Below are 14,402 nucleotides of genomic sequence, written 5' to 3'. Positions count from 1 at the left end.
GCTGTTTGTGTGTGTGTGTGGGGGGGGGGTTGCCGATTCGCACAGTCAAATCCACTTGTGAAGCAGATTGAAAGAACGTTATTTGGGGAACGTGAAGAGAAGTGGGCCGGTGATTGAGGACAGAGCCCGTCCGAAGCGACGGACCCTCTCCCCCTGCGGTTATCACAGGTTCTTAGGACACATTCTGGATCCACTGGTTATCGTATTTTGATGGGACTCAGAGCAGGCCCTGCAGGTTCACGCCTGGTGTTACCTGACCCTATCCCAGGTCTGGCGTTTTGGAACCAGAGCAGCCAGTCCTAACATGTTTTACATGCAGAAGGTCCCAGGCTCAATCCCCGGCATCTCCAGTTAAAAGGACCAGGCAGGAGGGGATGGGAAAGACCTTGGCCTGAGACCCTGGCTCAGTGGCAGAGCCTCTGCTTGGCAGGCAGAAGGTCCCAGGTTCAATCCCCGGCATCTCCAGTTAGAAGGACCAGGCAGGAGGGGATGGGAAAGACCTTGGCCTGAGACCCTGGCTCAGTGGCAGAGCCTCTGCTTGGCAGGCAGGAGGTCCCAGGTTCAATCCCCGGCATCTCCAGTTAGAAGGACCAGGCAGGAGGGGATGGGAATGACCTTGGCCTGAGACCCTGGCTCAGTGGCAGAGCCTCTGCTTGGCAGGCAGAAGGTCCCAGGTTCAATCCCCGGCATCTCCAGTTAGAAGGACCAGGCAGGAGGGGATGGGAAAGACCTTGGCCTGAGACCCTGGCTCAGTGGCAGAGCCTCTGCTTGGCAGGCAGAAGGTCCCAGGTTCAATCCCCGGCATCTCCAGTTAAAAGGACCAGGCAGGAGGGGATGGGAAAGACCTTGGCCTGAGACCCTGGCTCAGTGGCAGAGCCTCTGCTGGGCAGGCAGGAGGTCCCAGGTTCAATCCCCGGCATCTCCAGTTAGAAGGACCAGGCAGGAGGGGATGGGAATGACCTTGGCCTGAGACCCTGGCTCAGTGGCAGAGCCTCTACTTGGCAGGCAGAAGGTCCCAGGTTCAATCCCCGGCATCTCCATTTCCGAGGATCACGTAGGAAGGGATGTCCAGGACCTTCACCTGAGACCCTGGAGAGCGACTGCCAGTCAGAGCAGATCATAGGGATCTTGAGGTACCTCTGGTCTGACTCACTGCAAGACCCTCTGAAACGGTAACCATTAAGAAGAGCTTCATTAGCTCCACCACCCCTCTCCGCTGGAAGAGCTGGGAACTTAACAGAACAACTACCGTGCCTGACCCTGCTCGCGAACAAATTTTGAGTCCGGGGTCTCTTTAAGACTGGCAAAGTTTAATTCAAGGTATGAGCCTTCAGATGTATGTCCACTTTTCCAGCCACAATGGCATGGAATGGAAGTCTTCAGTTCGTACTTATACGGGCAAAGTGTGTGGATTTAAGTTAAACATACAGCATCATGAAAATGGCAGATTTCAGTGAGAAATAGGACGGGGGTAAGGCCAAGGCCTCCCCCAATGGCTGCCAGTAATTGATTATAGATTTGCTCATTACTCTCCTTGACTGAACCCCTGCAATTCAATCTCCAGTGAATACAAACAAATTCGAATTGCCAGTTTTCCCTATTTCTCCCTGGAACCTGCTAACCGTCCTCAAGGTACTGTATGTTAATTCACTGCTTACACTTTGCCTGTAAGTATGAACGGGTCACTTCCATTCCACGACACCGTGTCTGAGGATGGGGGCATGCGCATGACAGCTCAAGACCTTGAATAAAACTTTGTCGGTCTTCAAGGTGCCCCTGGACTCAAATTTTGTTCTGCTGCTTCCCGGCCTGGGATGCTCCTAGCCCCAAGAAACCTACTAATACCAGAAACCCTCACCGTTCCCCAGTTTTAGCCTTGGAACCATATTTAGAGACCCTTCAAAACAAATCAGTGCTTCTAGCCATGTGCAGAGTGCACTTTGAGCAACAACAGCCAGGCCCAAGAACCGGAGTCTTTCATTTCCCATTCTCTACCTATGGCCCATCCTCATTTTTTCCGACTTACCTTTTCCCCGCAAAGACAAATCCACTTTCGGCTCCGTGTTGGATCAGACCGACCTGGCGCCAGATGCGAATCCTGGCTGCTTTTGGGAACGTGTGGCGATCCACGGTGCCCCGGTTACCGGGAGAAAGGGCTGGATCCACCTTGGAGAAGGTTTCTCCCCTTGTTTGCCACTTTGCTCTGCCGATCTGCCACCACCGAGTCCTCCTAAGAAGGCCCCGGGGTGTCTTGGTGGCACCGAGAGAAAGCCGAAAAACAGAAAAACAGGAGGAGGGGACAGGCGGCCAACAAAATATGACACAGCAGCCACCCATGCAGTGTCTCCGCCTCCTCCCGAAAGCAGGAGGGTGAAGGACAGGGAGTGGGAAGAAGGGTGGGGAGGGAGAGACCCCCTTCTGTGTGGCCCAAAGGAGAGTAACCTCCTCCACGAGAATCTATGAAAGGAACGGGCTCTAGGGAAATAAGCAAAAGACCCCAGAGTTTTGGAGTTTATATCAACATCTGGGAAGGCACGATTGTGCCGTGGGTCAACGTGGGCAACTGGAAGCTGAACTTTCATCCCCATCTCTGGGGGAATTTGGGGGCTTAGGCTGGTATCACGAAAACAACGTAGGAAGTGAACCATCAATCATCAACGAATGCCTCTTTTGCTGCCTTATCTCTGGCTGGTGGGGTCCCCAGGCACAAGTTATCTTTTCTCACTATCTCCCGTGGTGGAAGGGATACGGTCTCCGCACATCTCCGGAGGCTGGCAGGCATCTCACCACTGGGGAATCAACCCGGTGACTTAGAGACCCAGGCCTATTCTGCACACACAGGATAATGCACTTTCAATGTGCTTTGGCAGCTGGATTTTCCTGTGCGGAACAGGAAAATCTTCTTCTAAAGTGCACTGGAAGTGCATTATCTATTGTGTGCAGAATAGGCCCCAGATTCAAATCCCCCCTGCTCCCAGCTGTAAAGATGACCTGGTGGTCTCGGATCTATCGCTCCTTCTCAGCCTGAGCAGCCTCGCAGGGCTGTTGTGAGGAGGGGCGAGTCAGGTCAGCTGCCCGCAAACTCCTGGGAGAAAGGCCTGGATAAAAACACGCCAGAAGGCCTGGGCGGTCCCCAGTGGAGTCTAATGCTACAGAGCCCCTGTCTAAAGCAGCCATTTTCTCCAGGGGAACAGATCTCTGTCGTCTTGAACTGTAAAACGGTGGGAGATCCAGGTCTCACCTGGGGACTGGCACCCCCTACTGAGGCAAGAGACATTCAGAGATGGTTTGCCGTTGCCTGCCCCCAGTCGTGACCTTGGTACTGCTCAGAGGTCACCCTTCCAGGTCTGGGGGAATTGGAGCTACCTGGGCTATCCAGGTCTCCCTTTGGGAACAAGGCAGTATACGTAAGAAGTGAAAATAAAGACAGGATATATCAGTTGGGAATGCTGCTCCATGACGGTATCTTCAGACCTATTTTAGGGCCAGCTTGATGCTGTGGTTAAGAGTAGGGGCCTCTAATCCGGCAAGCTGGGTTTAATTCCCTGCTTCTCCGCATGCAGCCAGCTGGGCGATCTTGGGTTAGTCACAGTCCTGTTCGAGCTGTTCTCACAAAGCAGTCCTGTCAGGGCTCCCTCAGTCCCACCTACCTCACTGGGTGTCTGTTGTGGGGGGAGGAAGGGAAGGGGATTGTAAGCTGCTTTGAGGATCCTTCCGGTAGAGAAAAGCGGCATATAAGTACCTGATATTCTTCAGTAATATCAGGGCTCTCTCAGCCCCACCTCCCTCACAGGGTGTCTGTTGTGGGGAAAGGAAGGGAAGGGGATTGTAAGCCGCTTTGAGGATCCTTCCGGTAGAGAAAAGCGGCATATAAGTACCTGATATTCTTCAGTAATATCAGGGCTCTCTCAGCCCCACCTCCCTCACAGGGTGTCTGTTGTGGGGAAAGGAAGGGAAGGGGATTGTAAGCCGCTTTGAGGATCCTTCCGGTAGAGAAAAGCAGCATATAAGTACCTGATATTCTTCAGTAATATCAAGGCTCTCTCAGCCCCACCTCCCTCACAGGGTGTCTGTTGTGGGGAGAGGAAGGGAAGGGGATTGTAAGCCACTTTGAGGCTCCTTCGGGCAGTGAAAAGCAGGGTATAAAACCCAACTCTTCTTTAGGAACATCCTAGTGGGACACCCTGAATGGCAACAGAAATCAGGAGCATGGTAGCGCACACCCTATTGCATTATACCTCCCTGAGATCCGTCCCCAAATTGCTAGGAATTACCCAACCCGGAGCAGGCAAAATTGCTCGGTTTTTCCACCTTGTAACAGCTGCAGTTAAGATCCCTGTCATGAGCTATAGGAAGCTATGCATTTTATTGTTTTGTATCCCAGTTCCCTTACCCTAGTAGTTTTACTAAACTTCATTATACTTGCATACTGCTATGTCTGGTCTCACCCCTGTAGGCCTAGTCTAGCTCGCAGATTAAAAATGCAGCACAATACGTAATAAAATTAATAATAGGAAATAGAAAATCCAATTCAGCATGAGTCGGAACATACAGTAGCACCAATCTGTCTAAATTAGGGGTGGCCAAACTGTGACTCACCAGATGCCCATGGACTACAATTCCCATGAGCCCCTGCCAGCTGGCAGGGGCTCATGGGAATTGTAGTCCATTGATATCTGAAGAGTCACAGCTTGGCATCCCCGGGGTCTATCTCACATTCCAAGAGGTGGAAGGGGGGGCACCAACCTAACCTTCAGTGAGCATGCTGGCAGGGGACCATGGGAACTGTAGTCCATGGACCTCTGGAGAGTCACAGCTCGGCCACCCCAGGTCTACCTCACATTCCAAGAGGTGGAAAGGGGGGGGGGGCACCAACATAACCTTCAGTGAGGTTTAATTGGGCGGATTCTGGGGTAGGGGAGACCAGCAGGTTTTAGACGTGGTCTTCAGGCTTTGACCATAGGCCTGGTGGAACAGATCTCTCTTGAAAATGACTGGACCGAACCGGGAGCCTTCTGAGAGCCAGCTTGGTGTCCTGGTTAAGAGGGGCAGCCTCTAATCTGGAGAGCTAGGTTTGGAGCCGCTATTAAATACTCTTTTGGTCGCGTATGAAGATGAAGAATTGGTTTTTATAGCCTGCTTTTTCACCGCTTGTAATCGCCTCCCCTTCCTGTGAGGTGGGTGAGGCTGAGAGAGCTTTAAGAGAACTGCTCTACGAGACCAACTCTAAGAGAACTCTGTCTGGCCCAGCTGGCTGCATGTGGAGGAGGAATCAAACAGGGCTGCCAGATTAGACGCCGATGCTCTTAACCACGACGTCACGTGGCGCATTCCTTGCTAGATATTCCGACCTTCGTCAAGGGAAAGAAAAAGAAATCACGTAATCCGTTCCTTTCAAGGTGCTCGTATTAAGGCATTCAAGGGGAAAAAATGAACGCCCGTGTTTCTCTTGGCCAAATGTTCTGTCTCAGAGATCTATAAGACAAGAGACGTTGGGTAGAGTTATTTTACTCTTAGCTTAGGCCTTTTTGAGCCTAGATCATGGTGTAATCAGCCGGCCTACCACAGAGAAACCTGTGACCTGAGTAGAGCTCCTGAAAGGAACGAGACCAAAATAAGGATGAGAAAAGCTGAAATCATAGAATCCTAGAATCCTAGAGTTGGAAGGGGCCATACAGGCCATCTAGTCCAACCCCCTGCTCAATGCAGGATCAGCCGAAAGCATCCAGGAGAAGTCTCTGTCCAGCCGCTGCTTAGAATCATAGAATCATAGAGTTGTAAGGGGCCATACAGGCCATCTAGTCCAACCCCCTGCTCAATGCAGGATCAGCCCAGAGCATCCAAGAAAAGTGTGTCTCCAACCTTTGCTTGAAGACTGCCAGTGATAATAAACTTTTAAAATTTCCAGGGGGCTGTTCGGCCAGTTGACATTACCCCTTCTGTGACACTCAGCGCATAGCTATGGATGCTACCATGAAGTCCTGACCCTGTTTGTTTCCATGGGCTCAGAGAGCCAGGATCCTGCCCCATCACCACCCACGCCATAGGGGCTCAACCGACCCCTGGCCTTAACAGGCGCAGGATTCAGAGGCCGGATCCTGGCCCAGGTCCTCCTTCCTGTCCCTCGAGCGGGCGTCTGCATCAGCGGCTCTTAGCAAAGGCCTGCTCCGGGGAGGTGCCGAAGCGGCAGGCAGCAGCTCTGAGCGGGCAGGACTGGCTGGCTCCGATAAGGCCTTATCAGATGTCAGGGTGACGGTTTGGGTGCTGGGCCCCGGTGACAGGGCAGAGAGTCAGCAAAGCAGAAAACATGTACTGCACAGACCAGTGTGGGAGCAGCATGTGCATGCGTGTGTAAGAGAGAGAGCTGGAAAAGCCTGGGATCCCAGTAGGGAAGGGAGCCTACAGGTGAGACCTGTGCAGCTCCTCTCCAGACTGCAGAGATCAGTTCCCCTGGAGGAAAGGGCTGCTTGGGAGGGGGACTCTGTGGCCTTGGACCCCACTGAGGGTAAGGGATGCCAGCCTCAAGGTGGGGCCTGGGGATCCAGCCCTGGAATTCCAGCTCCTCTCCAGACTGCAGAGATCAGTTCCCCTGGAGGAAAGGGCTGCTTGGGAGGGGGGACTCTGCGGCCTTGGACCCCACTGAGGGTCAGGGATGCCAGCCTCCAGGTGGGGCCTGGGGATCCCCTGGAATTCCAGCTCCTCTCCAGACTGCAGAGATCAGTTCCCCTGGAGAAAAGGGCTGCTTGGGAGGGGGACTCTGTGGCCTTGGACCCCACTGAGGGTCAGGGATGCCAGCCTCCAGGTGGGGCCTGGGGATCCAGCCCTGGAATTCCAGCTCCTCTCCAGACTGCAGAGCTCAGTTCCCCTGGAGGAAAGGGCTGCTTGGGAGGGGGGACTCTATGGCCTTGGACCCCACTGAGGGTCAGGGATGCCAGCCTCCAGGTGGGGCCTGGGGATCCAGCCCTGGAATTCCAGCTCCTCTCCAGACTGCAGAGATCAGTTCCCCTGGAGGAAAGGGCTGCTTGGGAGGGGGGACTCTGCGGCCTTGGACCCCACTGAGGGTCAGGGATGCCAGCCTCCAGGTGGGGCCTGGGGATCCCCTGGAATTCCAGCTCCTCTCCAGACTGCAGAGATCAGTTCCCCTGGAGGAAAGGGCTGCTTGGGAGGGGGGACTCTATGGCCTTGGACCCCACTGAGGGTCAGGGATGCCAGCCTCCAGGTGGGGCCTGGGGATCCAGCCCTGGAATTCCAGCTCCTCTCCAGACTGCAGAGATCAGTTCCCCTGGAGGAAAGGGCTGCTTGGGAGGGGGGACTCTGCGGCCTTGGACCCCACTGAGGGTCAGGGATGCCAGCCTCCAGGTGGGGCCTGGGGATCCCCTGGAATTCCAGCTCCTCTCCAGACTGCAGAGATCAGTTCCCCTGGAGGAAAGGGCTGCTTGGGAGGGGGGACTCTGTGGCCTTGGACCCCACTGAGGGTCAGGGATGCCAGCCTCCAGGTGGGGCCTGGGGATCCCCTGGAATTCCAGCTCCTCTCCAGACTGCAGAGATCAGTTCCCCTGGAGGAACGGGCTACTTGGGAGGGGGGACTCTGTGGCCTTGGACCCCACTGAGGGTCAGGGATGCCAGCCTCCAGGTGGGGCCTGGGGATCCCCTGGAATTCCAGCTCCTCTCCAGACTGCAGAGATCAGTTCCCCTGGAGGAAAGGGCTACTTGGGAGGGGGGACTCTGTGGCCTTGGACCCCACTTAGGGTCAGGGATGCCAGCCTCCAGGTGGGGCCTGGGGATCCCCCGGAATTCCAGCTCCTCTCCAGACTGCAGAGATCAGTTCCCCTGGAGGAAAGGGCTGCTTGGGAGGGGGGACTCTGTGGCCTTGGACCCCACTGAGGGTCAGGGATGCCAGCCTCCAGGTGGGGCCTGGGGATCCCCTGGAATTCCAGCTCCTCTCCAGACTGCAGAGATCAGTTCCCCTGGAGGAAAGGGCTACTTGGGAGGGGGGACTCTGTGGCCTTGGACCCCACTTAGGGTCAGGGATGCCAGCCTCCAGGTGGGGCCTGGGGATCCCCCGGAATTCCAGCTCCTCTCCAAACTGCAGAGATCAGTTCCCCTGGAGGAAAGGGCTGCTTGGGAGGGGGGACTCTGTGGCCTTGGTCCCCGCTGAGGGTCAGGGATGCCAGCCTCCAGGTGGGGCCTGGGGATCCCCTGGAATTCCAGCTCCTCTCCAGACTGCAGAGCTCAGTTCCCCTGGAGAAAAGGGCTGCTTGGGAGGGGGGACTCTGGGGCCTTGGACCCAACAGAAGCTCTTGTCCTCCTCAAGCTCCATCCCACCAATCTCTAGGAGTTTCCCAATCTGGATCTAGCAAGCTTATCCCCCCCCCCCCATCCTCCACCAGTGGCCAGGCAGGGTTTGGCTACCCTGGATCCCAGAGCAGAGTGTCTACATATCTCAGCCAGTTCAAAGGACCAGGCAAGAGGGGATGGGAAAGACCTTGGCCTGAGACCCCGGCTCAGTGGCAGAGCCTCTGCTTGGCAGGCAGAAGGTCCCAGGTTCAATCCCTGGCATCTCCAGTTAAAAAGACCAGGCAGGAGGGGATGGGAAAGACCTTGACCTGAGACCCTGGCTCAGTGGCAGAGCCTCTGCTTGGCAGGCAGAAGGTCCCAGGTTCAATCCCCGGCATCTCCAGTTAAAAAGACCAGGCAGGAGGGGATGGGAAAGACCTTGACCTGAGACCCCGGCTCAGTTAGGTTGAGACCCATATTTGATTCTTCACTCTATTGCAAAAGCTACCTTGGTCTAGGCAGACTCTCTCAGTCTGATGTACCTCGCAGGGTTGTTGTGTGGAGAAGGGGAACTGTTATCAGCTGCAAAACAAAGAAGGGGAGAACTTGCCAGCTGTCCAGTGACTTCATTGCAGGGGAAAGTGGCACAGAAATATCCAAAGACATAGATTTCTTTTTTTGTCCCATTCCACGCAATCTCTTTCTGCTCCCCGTTCCCTTTGCCTCCTTCTCCTGCTCCTGCTCCCCTATGCCTAATCTGCTTAGATTAATTCCCCCCTCGTGCACCTTGCCACGATTCATATTTAATTTTTTAAAAACTGCCCAGTTTGTAGTAAACGGAGCAGAGAAAGCAGCTTTAGATTTCTGCCAGTGGGGCTCTTCCTGACCAGCTCAGGGCAGGTAACAATGTGACAAATACAATTAACGTTTCCTTGGATAAACAGCTCCCAGATACATCAACGAAAACGTGCTAATTAATTGTATTAAATTATATTCTTAAACCGCCTGCTTGAAAACGTTGCAGAGGAAGCCCGATTCTATTGGGCATGTTGGTGTTTTTGTAGATCGTGTAGTATTGCTTCTGTGGGTAGGAAGCAGAGTTTCCTTGGTGTTTATTTCCTGGTTTCAACCTTAGGCCTGACAGGATCATAGAGTCATGGTTTGAGGGGAACCTCTGAGGTCATCTAGTCCAACCCCCTGCATAGTGCACAAAATGCACAGCTACAACAGTATCTTGCAGGCCCTCTGGACCTGTTTAAAGTCCTGGCAGTCCCTGATCTCATCAGGGAGAATATTTCACCAGGTGGGGGCCAGGACCGAAAAGGCCCTGGCTCTGGTCAAGGCCAGTTTTACTGGGGCCAGGGATCTTGAGCGACTGCTGATCACTGGATCTGAGTGCTCTTTTGGGGGGTTATAGCAGAAGAGGCGGACCTTTAAGCCTTGTGCAACAGTGAGGTCTAGAACCTTGATCATCTTTTAAAAATTAAAGACAGTGCCAGGTGTTGATGCTGGTCTTGTGTACAGGGGAATGCGAGGAAGCTACAGTCAGACAATCCTCAGAACCAAGTGGAAATTTCTGCCCCCGCCCCTGTGATCAAAGGGTGAAATGGAAAGGGGGTGGGGAGGAAGTTAGCATCCCTCTGACATCAGTTTCCAGGGGAAAGCGTCAGCCGTTTCTCTGAAAAGCGCCTTATCTCTGGGGCCAGATCACGCGAAAAGCCCCCGCAGTACAAGCTAAATTCTGACTGTTTCTCCATTTGCTTTGCTAAAAATCCTCAGGCTTTGGAAATTGAGGATCGGAGCTGCGTTGCCATCTGCTCGGTAGGCCGAGGAAGGAGTTGACGGGGCCACCATCACATCAATAACGCAAGCTGTATACCGCGTTGCTCAGACCCCCTCTGGAGTCCTCATTCAGCCTGGAGAAAAGGAGGCTGAGAGGGGACATGATAGCCCTCTTTAAGTATTTGAAAGGTTGTCACTTGGAGGAGGGCAGGATGCTGTTCCCGTTGGCTGCAGAGGAAAGGACAAGCAGTAATGGGTTTAAACTACAAGTACAACGATATAGGCTAGATATCAGGAAAAAAATGTTCACAGTCAGAGTAGTTCAGCAGTGGAATAGGCTGCCTAAGGAGGTGGTGAGCTGGCAGTCTTCAAGCAAAGGTTGGATACACACTTTTCTTGGATGCTTTAGGATGCTTTGGGCTGATCCTCTGTTGAGCAGGGGGTTGGACTAGATGGCCTGTATGGCCCCTTCCAACTCTATGATTCTATGATTTCAAAAAGGACATGGACAAAATGGGGAGGGTGCAGAGGAGAGCAATGAGGATGATCTGGAACCTGGGGAGGAAAGGCTGAGGGACTTGGGGATGTTCAGCCTGGAGAAGAGGAGGTTGAGAGGAGACACGGTGGCTCTCTTGAAGTATCTGGAAGGTTGTGACTTGGAAGAGGGCAAGGAATGGTTCCTATTGGCAGCTGAAGAGAAGACCTGCAGGAATGGCTTTGAACTACATGTAGACCAGGTAAATATCAGGAAATACATTTTCACAGTCCAAGTGGTTCAGCAGTGGAATGGGCTGCCTAAGGAGGTGGGGGCTCCCCCTCACTGGCGGTCTTCAAGCAGCAGCTGGACAGATCCTTCTCCTGGATGCTTTAGGATGATCCTGCATTGAGCAGAGGGTTAGACTAGATGGCCTATATGCCCCTTCCAACTCTGTGACTTTAAAATGGCTGCCTAAGGAGGTGGGGAACCTCCCCCTCACTGGCGGTCTTCAAGCAGCAGCTAGACAGATCCTGGATGCTTTAGGCTGATCTTGCGTTGATCAGGGGGTTGGACTAGATGGCCTGTTTGTGGCCCCTTCCAACTCTAGGATTCCAACTCTACTCCCCAATCCAAGTGGGTGCCAGTTGGGTGTATTGTTCTAGAGCTACTGTCTCTAATCTGGAGAAACTGGTTTGATTCTCCATTCCTCCACCCCACATAACCTACTGAGTGACCTCGGGCCAATCACTGTTCTCTCCAAGCTCTCTCTGCCCTTCCTGCCTCAAAAGGGGCCTGATGAAGGGAGAGGAACGGAAGGTGAATGTGAGATGCTTTGAAAAAGCCTTAGGGTACAGGAAGGCGGGGTATAAAATCTACTCTTCTCCTCCACCACAGTAAGAGCATGGCCCATCCTGTCCAATCTTCTGTGTCTCACTAGCCCGAAGGCATCAGGAGGTCCACCAGGAGGACCAGAACTCCAGAAGCCCTCTCACTGTTGCCACCCCCCATGCAATAACAGAGCATCCCTGCCCCAGATCTAAGAACATGAGAGAAGCCATGTTGGATCAGGCCAATGGCCCATCCAGGCCAACCCTTTGTGTCATACAGTGGCCAAAACGCAGGTGCCATCAGAAGGTCCACCAGCAGGACCAGAACCCCTCTCACTGTGCCCCCCCCAAAAAAAAACCAATACATAGCATCACTTCTCAAAGACCTAAGAGCAGAAGAGAAGCCACTGGGGGTTAGGGTTAGGGTGCGCAGTGCCATGCCGAGGGGGAGCCCCAGCCATGGCGGCTGCTGGAGAGCACCAAAGGTGAGCCGGCGGCAGAATGGCAGGGCAGCCCCCGAGGCAGCAGCCGGGGAAGAGGGCGAGGAGGAGCTGCAGCCCGGTACCGACTGATCTACGGACCGATCTCCATCTCCGGACCGGGGTTGGCGACCACGGCTTTAGAGGACCTGGTTGGCCACTGCGTGAGGCAGGAGGCTGAACTAGATGGACCCCTGGTCTCATCCAGCAGGGCTCTTTTTCTGTTCTTACGCCTCAACGCCTGCCTTCGAGTGCCCCACGCCCCACCCAGCGAGTTGGCAGCTAGCTGATGATGCAGCAACATGGGAACAGGGAGATAAAGTTATCTCCATCAGCCACGCAGCGTCAGTGTGGGAGGGAAACGGGTTGTGGGGGCCTGCCATACGTCTGTACGGGAGGAGTCCCAGCCGGGGCCTATAACCGAGGAGGGCTGACGGAGCCCGGCCTTCCCGCACCCCCTAACCTCGTCCCCCTCCCCTCCCAGAGATGCAAACCAAGAGCCAACATGCAAGTTATCACCTCCTCCTTATCAGACACAAATTCTTCCTTTCGTCCCCCCCCTCTTTCCTCCCTTTTTAATAGCAGAGAGATGCTTATTTTTACTACTTTGTTATGGTGGTGCTCGGCTGGAGACCAAAGGAGAGAAAAACAGCAACAATAATGCATACACTTGCAGGGGCTCATGGGAATTGTAGTCCATGGACATCTCGAGGACCACAGGTTGACTACCCCTGCACTGGGGCACTGAGACACAGGTAGGGATGCCATCCTCCAGGCGGTGGCTGGAGTACTCGCCATTACGGCCGACCGGTGAGCGACAGAGATCAGTTGCCCTGGAGACAATGGCTGCTTCGAAATTTGGGCTCTGTGGCCTCGTGCCCCCTTGAAGTCCCTCCTCTGGCCAAATGCCATCCTTCCTTGGCATCAGCCCCCAAATTTCCAGGTATTTCCCCACCTGGAGCTGGCAACCTGATGCATACATGCCATAGGCTGCCTGGTGCCCTCTTGACAGGTCAGGATACGATCCACAGGCCCACTTTTCACAACCTGCTTTTCAACACCCAAAGGAATCCCAAGGGGCTTACAAACTCCTTTCCCTTCCTCTCCCCTCTACAGACACCCTGTGAGGGAGGGAGGGCTGAGAGAGCTCGGACAGTACAGGGCCTGGCCCAGGAGCACCCAGCTGGCTGCCTTTAGGGAATCTGACCTGGTTCTCCAGATTAGAGGCTGCCACTCTTAACCACAACATCACGCTGGCTCTCCAGATGACCAGGTCCCTGGATTCTGGTGGGTGAATTGAGGGGCAGGGGTGGGGTTTCCAGCTCCAGGTTGGGGGGAAACCGGGAGATTTGGACGTGGATTCCAGTAAGGACAGGGACCGCAGTGGGGTACAATACCATAGAGCCCACCCTCCAAAACATCCATTTTCTCCAGGGGACCTGAACTGCATCACCCGGAGATGAGCTGTAAAGCCAGGGGATCCCCAGACCCCACCTGGAGGTTGGCATCCCTACTGGGAAAATTGCCAGGCCCCACCAGGAGGTTAGAGGGAAGAGAAGCATTGTCTCTAGTTCAACTCTTCTGGCACAATTCTGTTATTTGTTTTTGTTATTCACACAGATGGAATGCTTTCTGAAGAAAGGAATGTTTCCTGACAAGAGCTTTAATCAGTAGCCATTCAAAGCTTGTTTTGGATGGATTGACTAGTCTGAACACACCTGAAGTATTTCTGTAAAGATGCTTGGGTCAGAATAAACTATGATACCATCTAGGTTCTTTTCCTATTGTTTGCCTCTCATGGGATTTTCTCCAGCCCCACCTGGAGGTTGGCACCCCATGTTGACAAGACAGAGCTAGGGAGGCAGCCGTTGTTGGGTTAGGCCTCCTTCCAGCTTTCCTTCTTCCCATGCCTTCTTTCTCCCTTCCCACTGATGCACTTCCTTCTCCCACTGAGCTCTGCCCATCTGCCCATTTTATAGCCAGGCTGACTGAGGCAGGCTGCCTCCGCGGGCTGGCCCGGAACCCCTCACTGAGAAATGGCTGCTCTTTCCACCAAAGGAAACCCCAGAGGCTGCTTAGATCAAATCGACAAACCACCACGTTCTGTGCAAGGGGCCCGGCTCAAGATGAACGGGCAGATTTGGACTTCCTGGCAGGGGAGGTGGAAACTGGGGCTTGGTTCCACTCGAGGAGCACCGACCTCGTCCACCCCACCCCTCCAAGGCGAAAAAACCTCTGCGCATGTGGACGAATCCCCTTTTAAGGCTGGTTATTCCCGTGGCCGTCCCCACAGCCTGTGCCAGCGAATGCTGGTTATTAATCGCTCCCTGGGTAAAGCAGTATTTCCTTTTGTCCGCAATTAACCTACTGCCCGTTGGCTTCATTGGAGGCCCTCATGCTGCAGTATTTCGGAAGCCAGCAGAGAGGGGAGAAAATATAAACCCTGGAGTCATTTAGTGTCAAACATGCCCTTGTAGAAGTCAGAAATGCTTGACAAAAACACGGGTTTCTTCCATGAACGACACCAGCGACTTGGTTTCCTCTGAACAAAACTGTTTA

General features: G+C 54.0%; 2 protein-coding genes across 5 annotated transcripts in view; one reads left to right on the top strand and one right to left on the bottom strand.

Annotated features, from left to right (window-relative positions):
• The window catches only part of HDAC6 (histone deacetylase 6), a 55,018-nt gene extending 52,713 nt beyond the window's left edge, over positions 1-2,305 (bottom strand). Inside the window, exon 1 of the mRNA XM_077329498.1 lies at positions 2,027-2,305. The gene's annotated coding sequence lies outside the window, so the exon portion shown is untranslated. The remainder of the gene's footprint in view (positions 1-2,026) is intronic.
• The window catches only part of LOC143833558 (chemokine-like protein TAFA-1), a 36,552-nt gene that overhangs the window by 1,530 nt on the left and 20,620 nt on the right, over positions 1-14,402 (top strand). Inside the window, exons 1-3 of one of the 4 annotated variants that reach the window (XM_077329508.1) lie at positions 5,895-6,405; positions 10,057-10,796; positions 12,426-12,598. The exons of 1 other annotated variant lie outside the window; for it this stretch is intronic. In XM_077329508.1, coding sequence (XP_077185623.1) covers positions 10,644-10,796; positions 12,426-12,598 — 326 coding nt within the window. In that variant the 5' untranslated portion in view covers positions 5,895-6,405; positions 10,057-10,643. Of the gene's footprint in view, positions 1-5,894; positions 6,506-10,056; positions 10,797-12,425; positions 12,599-14,402 lie in introns of those variants that run through there. 2 more of the 4 variants (XM_077329509.1, XM_077329510.1) reach the window with 2 other exon arrangements.

This window comes from Paroedura picta, chromosome 3, assembly GCF_049243985.1.
Source record: "Paroedura picta isolate Pp20150507F chromosome 3, Ppicta_v3.0, whole genome shotgun sequence".
Classification (NCBI taxonomy): Eukaryota; Metazoa; Chordata; class Lepidosauria; order Squamata; family Gekkonidae; genus Paroedura; species Paroedura picta.
This window is presented reverse-complemented; position numbering and strand designations above follow the sequence as displayed.